General features: G+C 42.1%; 1 protein-coding gene across 13 annotated transcripts; it reads left to right on the forward strand.

The window, feature by feature from the left end:
• The first annotated feature begins 1,806 nt into the window (after nt 1–1,806).
• On the forward strand, nt 1,807–17,376 carry ZNF239 (zinc finger protein 239). Of its 13 annotated transcripts, none has more exons than XM_058697069.1 (4): nt 1,807–1,931; nt 2,748–2,872; nt 11,672–11,784; nt 15,546–17,376. In XM_058697069.1, exon 4 carries the CDS (start codon nt 15,775–15,777, stop codon nt 17,029–17,031), a length of 1,257 nt encoding a protein of 418 aa, XP_058553052.1. In that variant the 5' UTR covers nt 1,807–1,931; nt 2,748–2,872; nt 11,672–11,784; nt 15,546–15,774; the 3' UTR covers nt 17,032–17,376. The 13 variants fall into 13 exon arrangements, with proteins under 13 accessions (XP_058553052.1, XP_058553058.1, XP_058553054.1 ...); XM_058697075.1 differs by having other exon boundaries at nt 2,832–2,872; XM_058697073.1 differs by lacking the exon at nt 1,807–1,931 and adding an exon at nt 1,938–2,073 and having other exon boundaries at nt 2,832–2,872.
• Nucleotides 17,377–17,732: the final 356 nt, after the last annotated feature.

A 17,732-nucleotide genomic window follows, 5' to 3' on the forward strand; every position in this document is an offset into this window, starting at 1 on the left:
CTGGGTGGCTCAGTCGGTTGGGCCTCTGACTTCGGCTCAGGTCATGATCTCATGGTCCATGAGTTTGAGCCCCCTGTGGGGCTCTGTGTTGACAGCTCAGAGACTGGGGCCTGCTTGGGATTCTGTGTCTCCCTCTCTCTCTGCCCCTCCCCTGCTCACACTCTGTCTCTCTCTCTCAAAAATAAATAATGATTTTTTTAAAAAATTTTTTTAAAGAAAACCCTCTGATAACCACTAAGTTCAGCAGAGTCTTACACAAGATCAGCACACAAAAATTAATCAATTTTCTATATACTAAACAATAAATATGTGAAATCTGAAATTAAAAACACAATATCACTTATAGTACAAGAAAATTAAATATTAAGGTATAAACTTAACAAAACACATACAGGATCTATATCCTGAAAATTACAAAATTTATTTATGTAAGATGCTGCCATTAGGAGAAACTAGGCCAAGGACATGGGGACTTCCCTGTACATTTTTTCCAACTTCCTGTGAATCTATATTATTTCAAAATAAAAATTTTAAAAATACACGAACTGAAACAAATTGGGGAATAATAATGTGTTCTCGCACAGACAATAATGGGTGAGTGTGAGCACATACTATGTATGAATGAGGTTGTGTGGGAACATGCTGTGAAGGGGTACAGATTGTGTGTATGCATATAGTTTGTGTGAATGAGTATGGGGTATATGTTTGTAGGCAGGCTGATCACTGTCAGCAGAATGCCGTTCAACACACATCCCAAGGTCCCAGCACCACCCTGGGAGGAAATTCTCCAGGGATCATCTCCAGGGATTCTAAACTGCACAGAACACAAGGTGAAGGTCTTTGTCCCCCTAACAACCCCGCCTGAGGCCCCTCAACTCATCCCTACAAACACCTCCTGACATTTTCTAAGTATAATGCACGATAATTCGGTGATAGTTATCTTCAACCATCTAAAAGCCTGGAAAGCTTCTGAAACACTTTAACCCCCTTTGCCTTCCTGGGGGTTTCCTCAAAAAGGGCTGTGGTTACTGGGTCCCTTTCATAAATGAGAAAACCAAGTTCTCAAGGGGAAAATTATGTGGAAACACGGGGGAATAATAAAGGGAATCAACTGTGAAGAACACGTGCTCTGGAATATTCAGAAAAAAAATCTGGACTTGAATCCATACTTTACCCTTATGATGAGACACTGAGTATGCTTCTTGAAACTTTTAAAATGTAAAAGCTGCAAAATGGAGCTACACCACCTACCCTCGACAGTTCCTGGAACATCGTAGGCCCTCATGTTTGCCATATGAATGAACTTTGGAGCCAAGACGGTGAGGCCAAATAGCATATATTCATTTCAAAATATTTTTAAGGGTAAAGACAAAATTACAGGTGATATCTTTACGTTCTTTTCACACCAGTAACACTTCAAAAACTAAGAACACTTCAATGGGTATTCCTAAAATAACTGACACACTTATAATAAAAAAATAATAATAATAAGGGGTGCCTGGGTGGCTCAGTCGGTTAGGCCTCAACTCCAGCTCAGGTTACACTCTCATCCTTTGTGAGCTGGAGCCTACGTAGGGCTCTCTGTGCTGGCAGCTCCAACCTTGGAGCCAACTTCGGATTCTTCTCTCCCTCTCTCTGTCCCTTCCCCTCTCACGCTCTGTCTCTCTCTCTCTCTCAAAATAAATAAACATTAAAAAGTTTTTTTTAAATAATAAGATAACTTAAACAAACTAGTCTCTGACCTCAAAAGACAGCTACCCGCTGAACCCCCGCAGCCGGGAACTGGCCCGGACCTTCGCCGGAAGTGTGCGCCGGAAGTGGGTACGACCGGCCCGCAGCTTTCTGGGACTTGTAGTTGGGGGGCCCTTAGGCGCGGGCGCGGGTCAGTCTCGGGAATACTGCGCTTGCAGGTGTAGGATTCCACGTGGGAGGTGAGACGCGCAGGACAGGCGACGCTGCGGGCAGGGAGGCATTCTGTGGTTGGGATGTGGGAGTGACGCGGTGGTGGTGCAGGACCGCTGAGACCCGAAAGCCTGGCGAGGCGGCTGTGAGAGGGCTCGCGACCAAGAGGAGGTGCGGCCCGGGACCGCACGTGGGGGGGGGGGGGGGAGTGGAGGGGTGGATGGGGGGGTGGGAGTCGCGACCGCCCCTGTGTCCGCCTGGCCGGACCGCGATCACCTGACACTAAACGGCCCCCAGCGCAGAAGCGGCTGCGGCTCCGAGGGGCCCATCTCTCTCGCCCGGCTTAGCTCTGGCATTGGCCGGCCTGGAGGCTTCGAAGTTGGCCGTACCGGCCATTTCTGTGCCGGTGACTGGCCTTATTCCAGGGTTTGCGGTGGATGTTAGGCGACCGAGAGGGGCCCCTTTGAGAGACCTAGGTTTCTGTCCCCACAGCACTGTCCTCACACCCCAGAAATGAGGCAGGTCGGGGAAAGCGCCTCGGGGAGTGGAAATCCATTCCGAGGCAAAGCATCCAAGCTGAGAGCTCCTACTGCTCTTTCTAGAACTTCAGGACAGAAATCAGAATCCCTGAGGAAAGGGACACATCCTAGTGTTGCTGGGAGCAGCGGGATTTACTTACCTTCGTGGGTTTGGGGGAGAGGCTTGGCCTGTTCAATCCAAAGCCGTGTGGAGAGAGGTGAGGGAGGGGCAGCACGGAGAGACTAGAAAGAAAGCTCGGGAGATGGCGTGGGAAGGGCTACTGAAAAGGGGTTAGTAGCAGGAGCTCAGTAACTTTTTTCCTACAGTCTTGCTGGACTGGCTGGTCTGTATCCTGCAAGGTGGACTTGATTTTCATGGCTGTTTCTCTTTCCCTGACGCCACTTTTCCAGGACGGTGACCTTCCAGAGAGGAGGAAATGACCTAGTGCCAGGTAGGTGAGTTGGGGTTTCTTCTCTGTGAAAATGCCATCTCTCTGAGAATGGACAGAACCTTTCTAGCTTGGAACAAAGAAAGAACATTAGCATGAATTGAGTGCTCATCTGGTGTCAGGTTCCTGTCTTTGTTCTGTACGATCTTTTTATTGTCAGACGTCGGTGTGAGACCTAAAATATTGTATACATATGGGTGTAAGAACATTAATATGCTAAGGGCATATAGGTACCAAATGATGTCGCCAGAGTCTGCACAGGTGGCCGCTTACTTTAAATTCCACATCAGTTTTCACTGAACCACCCTAGCTCCGTGAACTTGGCCCACTCCCCAGAGCACTGCGCTGTGCTCTCCCATTGAAAGAGTCCACACAGCGTCTTTGCCTGGTCCTCTCTCAAAGCCTCCCTTTTCCTGCCAAGGCATTTCACTCGCATTGAAAGTTATTCAGAGTTCTCACCTGTTCCAGCCAGTGCTAAGTGGTGTCAGGAGAACAAACAGAATTATAAATTGTGGTGCTTTTCTGCATGAGCACATTCTGTGTGTGAAAGAATACACATCTTAATAATAACCATTTATTAAACATTAAAAAGTTTGCTAAATGCCAGCACGGTCGTTACCAAATCACTCCCAGTAATACTTCTTAACCAAACTGTTCATCAGAGTTACTGTGGTGGTTTTTAAGAATTCAGATTCGGGGCGCCTGGGTGGCGCAGTCGGTTAAGCGTCCGACTTCAGCCAGGTCACGATCTCGCGGTCCGTGAGTTCGAGCCCCGCGTCAGGCTCTGGGTTGATGGCTCGGAGCCTGGAGCCTGTTTCCGATTCTGTGTCTCCCTCTCTCTCTGCCCCTTCCCCGTTCATGCTCTGTCTCTCTCTGTCCCAAAAATAAATAAAAAACGTTGAAAAAAAATTTAAAAAATAAATAAATAAATAAATAAAAAAAGAATTCAGATTCATAGACACTACCCTCGCCCCAAACCTACTAAAAGGAGAGTTTCACTTTTTTTTTCTTTAATCTTATTGGCCTCTGTACATCCAAAGATTTGTTGGATTTGTTGTGAGATATATCTCTATAAACTTAATGTGAGCGTCATTAAGGTAGGTAAGATGGGTTATTTATCTTTTATGCTCTGGTTGCTTTGTTCCCTTCACCAACATACCTACATGTTTAATTGGTCCAATAAATTGTTAAATTGCTGAATAGTACTTTTGTAAAAACTGATTTCTCATTTGTCTCCATAAAACCATTCCTCGAAAGTTACCTCGAGGTTAACACTTAGAATCATAGAATGTTTGAAATGGAAGGGGTCTGCCAGCCCCCTCTCTGCCTTGGGACTGGCATTTTACAGAGAGCTCTAAATCTGAGGGAGCTGAAGGAAAGCACCATGTCCCCTGTTGCAGAAGCAGCAAAGGCAGAAGGAAACCCCATGTCTTCTAACTCTATGCTCTTCCCTCTCCATAACTAAACAGGTGAATTACACCAGAAGTTACTTGAATGAAATATCAGGCTGGATTTTAAGGAAGAAGTAATTGGTTCTTTGCACCACCACCAGAAAGACCATCTTTTTGCTTGGCAAATACAGTTCTTAGATACATAGGAAGAGACCATGAGCTCTTATAAAGATCTGTTTAGAGGACAGTAAGCTGCCCCAAGGTCCTAAGAGCATGCCATCTCTGTGCCTTGAAAAGGAATTGAGGGCTTCAAGGGAGATTAATGTGAATGAAACCCTGTGCTCTCTATATTTTCCTTCCTTTTCCTCTACCTAGGCCCTGATGAAGATTATTTATCATGAAGTTGGGGATTGCTAATATAGTGGAATTTTGAAATTCTGGTATATATTAATACCTTTTGAATTTAAAGAAAGACTTTATTCCACCAATACTTATTGAGTGTTCTCTTATGTACCAGACATTGTCCTTGAGTCTGAAAGGCAGGAGTCCCAATTTAACCCCTCCCTCTGTGACCTTGAGTAAGTCACTTCACTATCATGAGCCTTGGTCTTCTCATCTGTAAAATTAGAGTGTTTACCTTGATGATCTCAAAGTTCACGTATACTTGTATCTTTTCATCATTCAAGTTGAATGTGAATTTGTAACTATCGTTTAGATCCCTAGTCAGTTGTGCTAGTTGCTGGGGATTTAAAGATTAGTTGAACATGGCCCCTGTCCTTTAGAATCTTGTAGCCAATTTGGAAGACAGACTTTATAGCTATGGTAGAGATATGTGAAAAATACTATGAGATCTTGAAGGAAGAGGCATTTAACTTATCCTCACGCTTCAGAAAGGCAGTTGTTGATTGTCTTGAAACTGAAAGGAGTTGCAAGATGAATGGAAGAAATAAAAGTCAGGACAGAAGCAGCATGTAAAGGGCTATTCTAGATTACAGCGTGACATTTGGTTAACTGCAGGTAATCTAGTCTGACGACAGCACTTGTCTACCTCCTGACTTCTGCATTACTGTTTTCCTGCCTCTGAGTAAATTGTTGGATCCAGCAAGGATGGGCTCTGGAAAGGAAGTGGAAAGTTACATGATATAAATAGTTTTAAGGAGTTTGACATTTGTCAGGTGGGAACAGGAAACTGCTAGTCCCATGACCTTTCCCTTTGGTTAGCCTTCAGGATACTGAGTCTACCTTGGGTGTAATTCATTAGCTCCACTGATATCAGGGGAGACTGTTCATTATTCAGATTCCTTCCCCCAGCTTTGTCTTTGGCAGAACCACTATTTTCTTTACCTTTATCACACTGATACCTTTCATGTGGCCCACTGTCCTACCATTTCTTATCCCGGAATCTTTAGTCTGCTGCAGAGTTAGTAGTCCATCAACATATCCTTTCCATTCTTGGCATGGAATTCTCCCCACCACTTTATCTGTGGGATCTTAAAAAATTCGTAACTCTGTCTTTCAGTCTCTGGATTGAAAAATGACAAAACTGGTATTTTAAAGACTTGGTAAGGATTTATTGTGGTCTAGAATAAGAAACGGGGGCCTTACCTACGACGGTGGCAGTGAAATAAAGAAGAGGTAACACTTTGAAGGGAGATTTAGGAGAGAAGAGTTCACAAGATCTGAAGTGGTTTGAAATTACTGAGGTAGGGCGGGAGTCTTAGACCATCCAGATGACTGAGTGGAAGGAAGATGGTTAAAAAATGAAAGGGGAAAAAAGATAATTGATGGACTTGAATTTCAAAAGGAAGAAGATTGAATCTAGAATGCGCCGGGAGAGGTTAGCCTCATACATAAAGAAACCTTGTTCTCTGAGGTTGAGAAGAAAGTCTGGTTGAAAGGAGTGGCTAATCCTAATGCTTGACGTTCCCCTGGCCCCTGTCCTCACGGGTGTATGTATGGCACCCTGAGGCAGCAACCTCCACTTCTGCCGCTTTTCTTTCCCACCTTCACGCAGGAACTTGCAGGCTTCTTGAGCCCAATCTCATCTCTCTCTCCTCCGATACAGTGGAGACCTGAGAGCTTGGGAGGAAACTGCTGCCTTCCCTCATCATTACCTTCCACTGGTGACACGTAGGGTAGTCCTATCATTCCCGCAAGCGGCCTGGTTGTCTTCAGTTTCCTGAGGCGCGAGTGGGTAGAGCCCCTTCAGCCTCACGCCTGAGGTGTTGGAGTTCTGAAAGTTAGCAGGTTCTTCCCTGGCCCAGAGTTGAGCTGCTTCTGTGGCTTCACTTCGTTCTCATCTTATGTATATTCTGTCAGTCTGCTTTTTAGGTGTGGCCTGTAGGCTGGTGGCAGCCCACAGACGGCTTGTTACCAGTCTGCAAAGACACAAGGAGAGACACTGAGAGTGTTTAAAATAATTCAATATTTTAATAATAATTTAATAATTTAAAAATGGCTTCGGCATTTTCTATGTCTGGGTTTTTATTTTCTAGTAACTCTTTTTTATTGTATTTTACAAAAATGTGACAAGTCTGACATATTGGAAACTTTTTAAAAGAAAGTATTCCTTCACCAGAGGTAATTTGAGAAGTGTTGCTCCATCCACAGAACTCTGGAAGGAACCAGAGTCACTGTGAAGTTAACTAAATAAATGTTTGGACGCCTGTTAAGTGACAGGCATTGCTTGAGGATGCAAGGATCAGACACCTCTCTGTTCTTAAGTAACATATATCTTAGTGGGGAGAGATGGTAAATAAGAAAGCAAACGAATAAATAAGAAAATGAGATAAGGCATAAGTAGTGCAAAGAAATGAAAACAAAGAGAAGTGATAGTTTCTGGATGCTACTGTGGATTAGACAGGAAATTAAGACAGGAAATGCTTCCCTGACAGCGGTAGTTCAGCTGAGGCCTGAATGAAAAGGAACCAGGTGTGTGTGGATGTGGGAAAAGAATGTTCTGGGCAGAGGGGACAGCCAGTTTAAAGGCCCTAAGTTGGGATAGGTTTGATGTTGTCAAGGACCTGCAAGGTCACTGCGGCCAAGTATGACACGTAGGGAGGAGTGACTTGAGTTGAGGTTGGAGAAGTGACAGGACCCCAGTCTGTTAAGCTTTGCAGACTAAGATGAAGGGTCTGGATTTTACTCGATGTCCATTGCAAACCTTTGGAGGGTTTCCTGCCTGATGTGATGTTTTAAAAGATCACCCTGGCTACTATGTGGAAAATTCATTGTGTGCGGTAGCAAGTGTGGAAGCAGAGAGACAAATTGGGAGGTTGGTACAATTCAAACTTAATATGGCTGTGCTCATAATCATAATCTCCAAGGTGGAGAGAAGTGAGTAGATTCTGATGTGTTTTAGAGATAGAATCGATAGGACTTGGTATGGATAAAATGTGAGGAAGAGAGAGAATCAAAATGACTTCTAGGACTTTGACTTCAGCAACTGGGTGGGTTGTGTGGCCATTTACTAAAATGAGGACCCCTAGGCAAAAGCAGATATTGATGGAGATTTTTAGGAGCAAGAGTTCCACTGGGGCCTATTAAATTTTAAGTGCCTTCTAGACATCCAAGTGCAGATGTTAAGTGGGATTTGGAGTGTAGAGGTAAGGGGAAACATTGGTGGAGGTAAATATTTGGGAATACCTAAGGATAGTATTTTATGGTATGTGTATATGTGCTATTTTCTTTTTTCCAGGAACATTCAACTACTTAGTTTAGAAGTAGAAAGAACATGATTGATAGGACTAGGGAAAGACTTGAAATCAGAAGTATACTTTGGGGGGAAAAAAAAGAAGTATACTTTGGCTGGGAGGGAAAATAAAGGAGTTAGCAGGTGGTGCTCTTGATAAAAGAGGTGTGATGGAAGAGAAAGAGCAGAAAGAACAGGAAGATGTTTTTAAAGAGTAGGATAGTAAGAGATTAATATTTCAAAAGCAGGGTGGTCCATATAGCAAAATGGCCCTGGTTATGGTTATTGAGTTTGAAGAAATGAGACAAAGATGATTAGCACTAAAGTAGTTAAGAAACGTGAAGTTAGAGTGTTTAGCAAATTGTTCTCTTGGGTGTTGAGATTATCAGGATAATGATAGGAATGGGTGGAAAAGACAACTCTGCAATGTCATGAGATGACAGTGACAAGGAAAGATTCAGTAACTGGACAGCTTAAGCTTGGGTGAGTTGTGGACAGGAAGGGAAGGATTTGGATAAAAATAGCAAAGTGGATGAGAAAAGAAAGTTGTTCCAACAAAATTTGACTTAAATGACTCATATCCCTGAACTATACTCTTCTGTACCCTTCTTACCTTGTCCAGTGCTACCAACCCCTCATTCCTTCCAAGGCATTTGTGCAAATGGTTGCCAGTTGAGGAGAAATGGGCTTAATGTTTCAGAAGCTAGTAACATTCAAGGATGTTTCTTGGGGCTTCACTGAGGAAGGGCAAGGCTGTCTGGGCTCTGCTCAGAGGAAGCTGCACTGAGCTGTGATGCTGGAGAACCACAGTTGGTCTCCATAGGTAAGAACATGAGCCTGGACACCTGCCTATTAGAATCTTTGTTTCTTCAAATTTAAATAGTGATGGGGCCCCAGGGGTGTAGTTTAGGAATTGATGTTTCCTAATTTTTTTTTTTTTTTTTTTTTTGGGGCACAAAGGATGTTTCTGATTATTCTATGCAGCCAAAGAATTTGGCTTGTTAAGAATTGGAGAATGTAGGGGCGCCTGGGTGCTTCAGTTGGTTAAGCATCTGAATCTTGGCTTCAGCTCAGGTCATGATCTCACAGTTCATGAATTCGAGACCACATTGGGCTCTCATCTGACAGTATGGAGCCTGCTTGGGATTCTCTCCCTCTCTGCCCCTCTTCTGCTGACATGTGTGCTCGCTCGTTCTCTCTCTCTCTCTCAAAATAAATAAATACACTTTAAATTAAAAAAAAGAATTGGGGAATGTAGCTTTACTGAGTCATCTTAAAAACCATATCCCTTATAAAATCATCTCTTGGGACTGAATTTGCTTTCTGTACAGTTACCCGATCCTTCTTGTCTCCCAGTTGTGATCTCTTAGACCAAGGTGAAGATCATTATATAATGGAAAATAAACTCCAAAGGAATCAGTTAGGCATCATGGCAGATTATAAGCCCAGGCTAATTCATGAAAGAGGAGTCCCTTTTTTAATATTCCCGGAGTTCTCTCTGAAGTTCTCTGGTCTGTGGAGAAAGCTAAGGCCTCAAAGGATAGTCTCCACATACTGATCTCCCTTTTTCTAGTCACTTACTCCCCCCAACTTCCTTTTCAGAAGTTTGTGGTCTTTCCCATTTACACTGACCTTCTTATCTGAACTCTTGTCTTTTCCCACGTTTTCCCCACATTGGCCTTGTACTACCTCTGCTTGACTTTATTTTCATTAAATATCCCCTGCCCTACAATGTCTAGTTTCCATTTCTTCTTTTCTTACACATTCAGGGATTTATCCATCTCCCCTTCTGAATAGAAGAAAATACTTTTGATGAGACAAAATTTCATACCATAAAGAAAAATATGGATATAACTGACAGTTTTTCTCAAAAAAACATTTTGACTGCTTAAATCAAAGAAGTTAAACATTTTTGATGTAATAATTCATTTTTAGGTATCTACTGTAAGGAAATAATCAGTACTCCAACCGAAAATCATGGAGAATGATAAGTCATTATAGAATTATTTAAAATACTGAAGGGGCACCTGGGTGACTCAGTCAGTTAAGCATTCAACTCTTGATTTTGGCTCAGGTCATGATCTCACGGTTCATGAGTTCAAGCCCTGCATCAGTCTCTGTGCTGGCAGTGCAGAACCTGCTTGGGATTCTCTCTCTCTCTCTTTCTGTGACCCTCCCCCACTCTCTCTCTCTCAAAATAAATAGATAGATAGATAGATAGATAGATAGATAGATAGATAGATAGATAGATAGATAAAATGAAATAGTGAAAAAATTACTCACCAAACATATCAGAGGGTGTTGGTTATACAAATTATAGTGGAACATATAAGAGAAAAATGTGTACCCATTAAAAAATTCAATGATAAAAAATTTTTAGGGGCGCTTGGGTGGCTCAGTCAGTTGAGTATCTGACTCTTGATTTTGGTTCAGGTCATGGTCCTAGGGTCATGGAATTGAGTCCCATGTGGGGCTCCATGGAGCCTGCTTAGGCTTTTCTCTCCCTCTGTCCCTCTCTCCCACTTGTGTTCTGTCTCTAAAATAAAAAAAAAATTTGTTTTAAATAATTTTAAATGTTTGTTTATTTATTTTGAGAGAGAGAGAGTGAGCATGGTGAGGCGGAGAGAGGGAGAGAATCCCAAGCAGCCTCCACACTCAGCACTCCGTGTGGAGCCTGACACAAGGTTTGATCTCTTGAACTGCTAGATCATGACCTGAGCCAAAATCAAGAGTTGATGCTTAACTGACTGAGCCACCAGGCGCCCCCACAAAAGGCTTTTTCACAGATGTAAGATACATATATACTTACTAGATTAAACCATGTGAAATTGCCATCCCGTAGTAAAAACAGACATTGTACAAAACCACCAAAAAGAAATAGCCTGTAATAATGGCTATCAGGGTTTTTTTCCTGCCTCTGTCCACATGGTTCTCTTCCCTCAGTGACTATGGCTCTTGAGTATAGAGCCATACTCTATTATTTTCAACTAAACCTGGGAGGTGAGGCAAGCACCACAGAGTGAAGAAGTCCCTGTAAGTAGTGAGAGGCCTGTGCTTTCATTTTCTTTATATAAACATAATGCCTGTGCTCTATGCTTCCAGTTTCAGTCTCAATGCTAGGTTTTCATTTTTCATTGATAAAACATTGAATGTGGATGTCCAACATTTTTTAATGCAAGTAAGATATAAAAATCTCAAAAATTGGGGCACCTGGGTGGCTCAGTTAGGTGTCCAACTCTTGATCTCCGCTCAGGTCTTGATCTCAGGGCCCAGATTCAGGCTGCGCATTGGGCTTCATGGAACCCCCCTAAAAAAAAATTTCAAACTCCCTCTCTCTCTCTGCCCTTTCCTTCTTGCTCTCTGTTTCTCTTGCTCTCAAAAATAAATACACATTAAAAAAAAAAAAGTGGGGCACCTGAGTGGCTCAGTCTGTTAAGTGTCCAACTTTGGCTCAGGTCATGGTCTCATGGTTCGTGGGTTCGAGCCCTGTGTCAGGCTGTGTGCTGACAGTTCAGAGCCTGGAGTCTGCTTCGGATTCTGTATCTCCCTCTCTCTCTGCCCCTCCCTTGCTCACACTCTGTCTCTGTCTCTCAAAAATAAATAAATGTAAGAAAAAAATTCTTTAATAAATAAGTAAATAAATTATTAAAGCTATACTACAAAAATAAAAAGGTGCACAGTGTAAACCTTCCTTCATGTCCCTAACTCCCCTCTACCCAGGTTGTGGTCATTTGCTGTCACAAGCCATCTGCAGTGACTAAATCTCCTGCAGTTATCATTTCACAAGTCTACCTGGAAATCTGAAGAATGAAACTCCCAAGCTGAAATGTGGAGTGCATACATTTGTGATTTTGATCATTGTCAAAATGTCCTTCTTGGGGGTGTTACAAATTTACACTCACAAGCAGTGTGTTTTCAGGCTTTTGGGTTTTGCCAGTGTAACAGGTGGAAAATGGTATCTCAGTATAGTTTTAATGTTTACTATAATATACTGCTAATTTTCAGTTTTTCAGTATTTTATATTTTATATTGACTTATTTAAATCATAAATGAGGATTTAGCTCTTTTACATTATTTTCCCCAACATTCATCCACGATTAATGCTTACATTGCTTTAACTTCATAACGCTTGTTCCCTGCAGGGTAAAGTAGTGTACTATAATTACAGTTCCTTTTTTTTTTTTTTTTCCTTTCCTAAAGCTAATGCTTGCTTTTTAAAGTATTTTATTTGGGGTGATTTTCCATGCTGTTTTATACTGGTTTGGTTAATTATTATAGTTTTCTCTTATGTAACAACAGTCGATTCAACTTAACTATTTTATTGACTTCTTTGCTCACTGAGATTTCTTGTATTGTGTATCATCTTCTTCACAATCACTTTTCCTCCAAATGGAAGATAATGCTCAATTATTTCAGGCTTCCAGTATTGTTTATTGGTAGTTCGGTGTTAATATATTAATTTTCATTTATTTGCACACAACCTGCCATTTCTGTCTGGATGCTTTTGTGTTTTCTGGTATTTTTTTTTTCCTTGAAGTCCTGAAGTTTCACATACAATTTTTAGCATTCAGTGAGCACTGAATTGTGAATTCTAAGAAATATTTTTATCTGTTACTGCTTTGATCATTTCTCTCCCTCCCTTCAGTCTTCACCATATTCACGGAACTACTACAAAATGGGCTTTTACTTTTATCTTTCCATCTGTCTCTTTTTTTTACTCTGCATCCTAGGAGCATCCCTCAATCTTCCGTCTTAGCCGTGTGTTCATTTTGCTTCTTGACCCATTGAGATCGTAGACCTTAGGATCAGACAGCTTGACGGTAGCTGTGACATAAGTTACTTAACCTTTTCAACCTTGGGTTTCCTCATGTGTAGAATGGATGTCATAAGAGTTCCTCTTACATAAGATTGTTCAGCTAATGCCTGAGTATTTCAAATGGGCATGACAGGGATAGTTGTAATCCTTTTCAGTCCTTTTATTAATTTGAAAGAATTCTGATTATTTTTCATAGCAATGTGTTTATATTTTATTAGATTATGTTGTTTTTCTAATTGCGATATCCTCTCAGATTTCTCTAGGATTTTAATTACGTACCTTTTAAATTCTGTTTCCTCTGGTCATTATTTCTTGAGTTTATGCCAGTCTTCATTTATGTTAGTTTTCTGCTTTTTTTTTTTTTTTTTTTTGGTCTGCTTATATTGTTTTTATTGTCTCATTTTTTTTTTTTTTCAAAAGGCTTATGTTCACAGTATGACACTGGAGTATGTATCCTCAGCTGATGCTTGGCCCTCTTTGGTGCATGCATGCTGTACTTATAGAGGACACCTCTGCTGATTGGGTTTGAGACAGATATAAGAATCCAGATGGTGGGTGGTTGTAAACCCCTTTTTTAAGGTTGCCTTTTCAGTGCAAAATTACCTGGGATGTGCCCTGCTTCTCAATCTCTAGCTCTGAGGTATCTCTCTTATCAGAAATCCCACTTCAAGGGTTACCTCGAGCCTTATTCTGGGCACATGTGGAGTCAGTTGCTTCTTTTTGTACTTTAATCAACCCTTTCATTGTGCAGGTTCAGTATTACCTCAACTTCTGCTTTTCTCTCCAGCCCAAATAATACCATTAGGAGTTTTTCTCTGGCAGACCATTTATTTTGTTCTTGAGGCTTTCTGTGGGGCCACTACCCTTAGCCACCCAATGTTTCATTTTTTTGTAGGGAAGAGGGTGCTTGGGAGAGTGGTGCTGCTAATGGCAACAACTTGTCCAGCCATTAGAAATGCCTAACATTAGGGGCGCCTCGGTGGCTCAGTCGGTTAAGTGTCTGACTTCAGCTCAGGTCATGATCTCGCGGTCTGTGAGTTCGAGCCCCGCGTCAGGCTCTGTGCTGACATCTCAGAGCCTGGAGCCTGCTTCGGATTCTGTGCTGACATCTCAGAGCCTGGAGCCTGCTTCGGATTCTGTGTCTCCCTCTCTGGCCCTTCCCCTCTTGAACTCTGTCTCTCTCTCTCTCTCTGTCTCTCTCCAAAGTAGATAAACAAAACTAAAAAAAAAAGAAAAGAAAAGAAATGCCTAACATGAATTAATAAACATGTTTCCAGGGTAAACCTCTCTTTACAACTGTTGATTCTGAGTTTGGAATTTGAATTTCTAGGATTTGTTGAGATCTTAGTCTTTTGGAAGCCCTTTTCTCTGTATGTGATTTGAGCTGTGCATTTGGGTTTTGGGTTTTTTGTTTGTTTATTTGTTTTTGGTTTTTGTTTTGTTTTGCTTTGTTTTGTTTTTTGGTTTGTTGTTTTTTTTTTTTTTGGATTCTCCATCAGTTCTCATTCATCTGCTCTTTATCATCTAGGAGCTTCTCAACATTTTTATTCTGCTAATTGTGGCCTATTTTTACAAGACTATTGTGGACTTCTTTTTTGTCACCTCAGTGTAATATTAAGATACTCACTCTAATTGTTTTGATGAACATACATACTAGTAAGTCTAAAATCTACATTCCTGGAACAGTTCTCTCAGGAGTTCCAGGCCCATATTACTGAACAGTACAAGAACAGCACCACAAATTAAACAAGGCAAAGTTTGTGTTTGTTATTGGTCCCCACTTTCCCATTCCAGCCTGTCTTACCAAGTACACCCCCATACCTGGTCAATTCAAGTAAGGAACTTAAGGATCCTGCTGGGTGCCTCCTTCCCCTCCTAAGTTTAGTCGGTCATCATGTGATTTACAATGAGTTTCTTCCTTTGTCTTGATAACCATCCTTATCACTTTGCTTCTGATTTGCTGCAGCAATTGTTTCTCTACCTAAAGTCTTGCTTATTTCTGATGGTGTTTAAAATCACAAAATCAGGTATTTTGCTCCCCATTGAAGTCCTTTAAATCCCTGAGGGTTGTAATCCTAAATCCTTATAGTACACGCCAAGCCCTTTGTTCTGGCTCCTGCCTTCCTCTTCAGAGCACACTTTTTACCCCTGTCACCTGTTTTATATCCTCCACAAGGAGTTGTGTATAGTTTTCTGGAGCATGTCATATTTTGTCTGCATTTTCACTTTTTTTCCCCCCCTTCCATTTGCTCCCAGAAATCTTCCCCAAGGTTTGGGTTGAATGCCTGTACTCTGTGCTCCCATGACTGGTTGTGCGTGCATCTGTTGTCATACTTACGGTTATCACTGTTGATACTGTCTTTCTTCCTAGTAGGCTCTAGCTTGTTAAGCAGAAGAATTTCTATTTTCTTCTTTGTATCCCCAGCACCTTTTAAAGTGGGTTACCAATTTAAATGCAAATTTAATTAAAGTACAATGAAGTAAAGTGAAATGAAATGTTATTTGTGACAAGGACACATTCATTGCCTATGCAAGGTTAGGGGAAGAACAGTTTTTTGGTTTTTTGGGGCTTTTTTTTGTTTAAAAGCTGAGACAAGATTTCTGCCTTGTGTAGCTAAGCCTTCTCTCCTTCTGACATTAACCCAAAGGACATGACTATAAGGACGAGACTGAACCTTTTCCTAGTTACTAAATCTTCAAGCATTAGGCATTCTAGTTCCAAAATCTTGAAATCTACTCTTTGTATGTTCTTATCACTGAATTCTCTTTGTTCCCTAGGAGATTTGAATGAAAAGTCTATGGAGAATCTTCAAGAAAAAAGACTTAGGGATCTATTACGTAGGGGCTTTTCTGCTGGCTAATTTTAGAAGATATGGCCAGCACAATTACAGAGTCAGGACTGTATTGTGAATCTTCCAGGAGAAGGGTACAGGAATCCTGAACTAGATTTTTCCCTTTGTCAGAAGTAGGGAAAAGCATCTTCTGTATTTCTAGAAACAAGAGCAGTATGGTGACTCTTCAAAGTGATGATTATAAAAACATGGCAAGTGAAGAATATTTGTCTTTGAAAGTCCCAAGCCAAGTGGCCACAAAGGGCTCCTCAGTGACTTTCTGCAAAAATGAGCCCCAGGATCCTCAGAAAAGTAAAAGTCTGTTTATAACTGAAGAAGGCACTGAGAGAAAAGTCTTGGGAGGAGAAAGTCCTCCCATGGACCATTGTTCAGAGAACCTTCAAATTAAACTTTTGTCTGATGTAACAGAACTGGTCTCACCATTGGTCAGTGGTGAGGCAACTTGCCAGAATGGCCAGTTGAGAGAATCTTTGGATCACTTTGACTGTAACTGCAAAGACATTTGTGGTTGGAAATCACAAGTGGTCGGTCGTAGTCATCGGAGAGCTCATACAGGGGAGAAACCCTGTAACCATTACAACTGCAGGAAAAGACATAACAACAGCTCAGGCAGTAATCCGTGTGAGAAAATCCACACTGCAGAGAAGCTACACAGATGTAGTCAGTGTGGTAAGGACTTCAGCGAGCGCTCAGAACTACTACTTCATCAAAGGCGCCACGCAGAAGAAAAGCCCTACAAATGTGAGCAGTGTGGGAAGGGCTTCACGAGGAGCTCCAGTCTCCTCATCCATCGAGCAGTCCACACGGATGAGAAACCCTATAAGTGTGACAAGTGCGGAAAAGGCTTCACAAGGAGTTCAAGTCTGCTCATTCATCACGCAGTCCATACAGGCGAGAAGCCTTATAAATGTGACAAGTGCGGGAAGGGCTTTAGTCAGAGCTCCAAACTGCACATTCATCAACGGGTGCACACTGGCGAGAAGCCCTATGAGTGTGGGGAGTGTGGTATGAGCTTCAGTCAGCGCTCCAACCTGCACATCCACCAGCGAGTCCACACTGGGGAGAGGCCCTACAAATGTGGGGAATGTGGGAAGGGCTTCAGTCAGAGTTCGAACCTTCACATTCACCGGTGCATACACACAGGTGAGAAGCCCTTCCAGTGCTACGAATGTGGGAAGGGCTTTAGCCAGAGCTCTGATCTCCGCATCCATCTCAGAGTCCACACTGGAGAGAAGCCCTATCACTGTGGCAAGTGTGGGAAGGGATTTAGCCAGAGCTCAAAACTCCTCATCCACCAGAGAGTGCATACTGGAGAGAAGCCCTATGAGTGCAGCAAGTGTGGGAAGGGCTTCAGCCAGAGCTCCAACCTCCACATCCACCAGCGGGTTCATAGGAAAGATCCTATTAAATAAGGTCTACTGTAAAGACTTAAACATTTTTAATATCGCTCTTCCCTTTATATTCTCAGGAGAGAGATCATAGGTTATTCAGATATGTTCCCTCACTGAAATTTATTCATTCATTTAAAGTATTTAAGTACCAAGCACTTTGTCATGCTATACAGAGAACCAGTTGTTCTGGTTCCTCGGACGGACGGGTAGAGTGAAATACCTGTACTTTGCAGTTCAGCCAGTGTTATTAGAACTGTATATCCTACCCCGCATTTTTAAGTGCAAAAAACCTTTATATTTGTGCAAGCAGAACATGTTTCCCTTTGTTCACATTCTGAGAAATTGAAACTCTGGTTTCTCTTCAAATCATGTGCCTTGTGTTTTTCCTATTTCCTTCCAGCCTTGATGAGCTCTCTCTGAACTGTGATTGCACGTGTTAGTTTTAGGTCAAGGGATGGTGGGAGATACTATGGGCATGAAATCTCTTGTGTTTATGAAAAAAATATACCAACAGTGTGTGGCCACGTGGCAGGTGGTAGAGAGGAGCTACTTGTGTGGTACACCCCATACACTGTTTTACAGAATATTGAACCCACCCCCCCCAAGGCAGCTGCCTAGGAACAGAAGTAGTTATTTTTCCTGGGTGCGGCTGGTCTATTGGGGTTCTCCCAGATCTCACCACTTCAGATGACCCCCCGCCACCAAACTAAAGCCAAATAGGG

The sequence above is a fragment of the Neofelis nebulosa genome, chromosome 13, assembly GCF_028018385.1.
Source record: "Neofelis nebulosa isolate mNeoNeb1 chromosome 13, mNeoNeb1.pri, whole genome shotgun sequence".
NCBI classification, from domain to species: domain Eukaryota; kingdom Metazoa; phylum Chordata; class Mammalia; order Carnivora; family Felidae; genus Neofelis; species Neofelis nebulosa.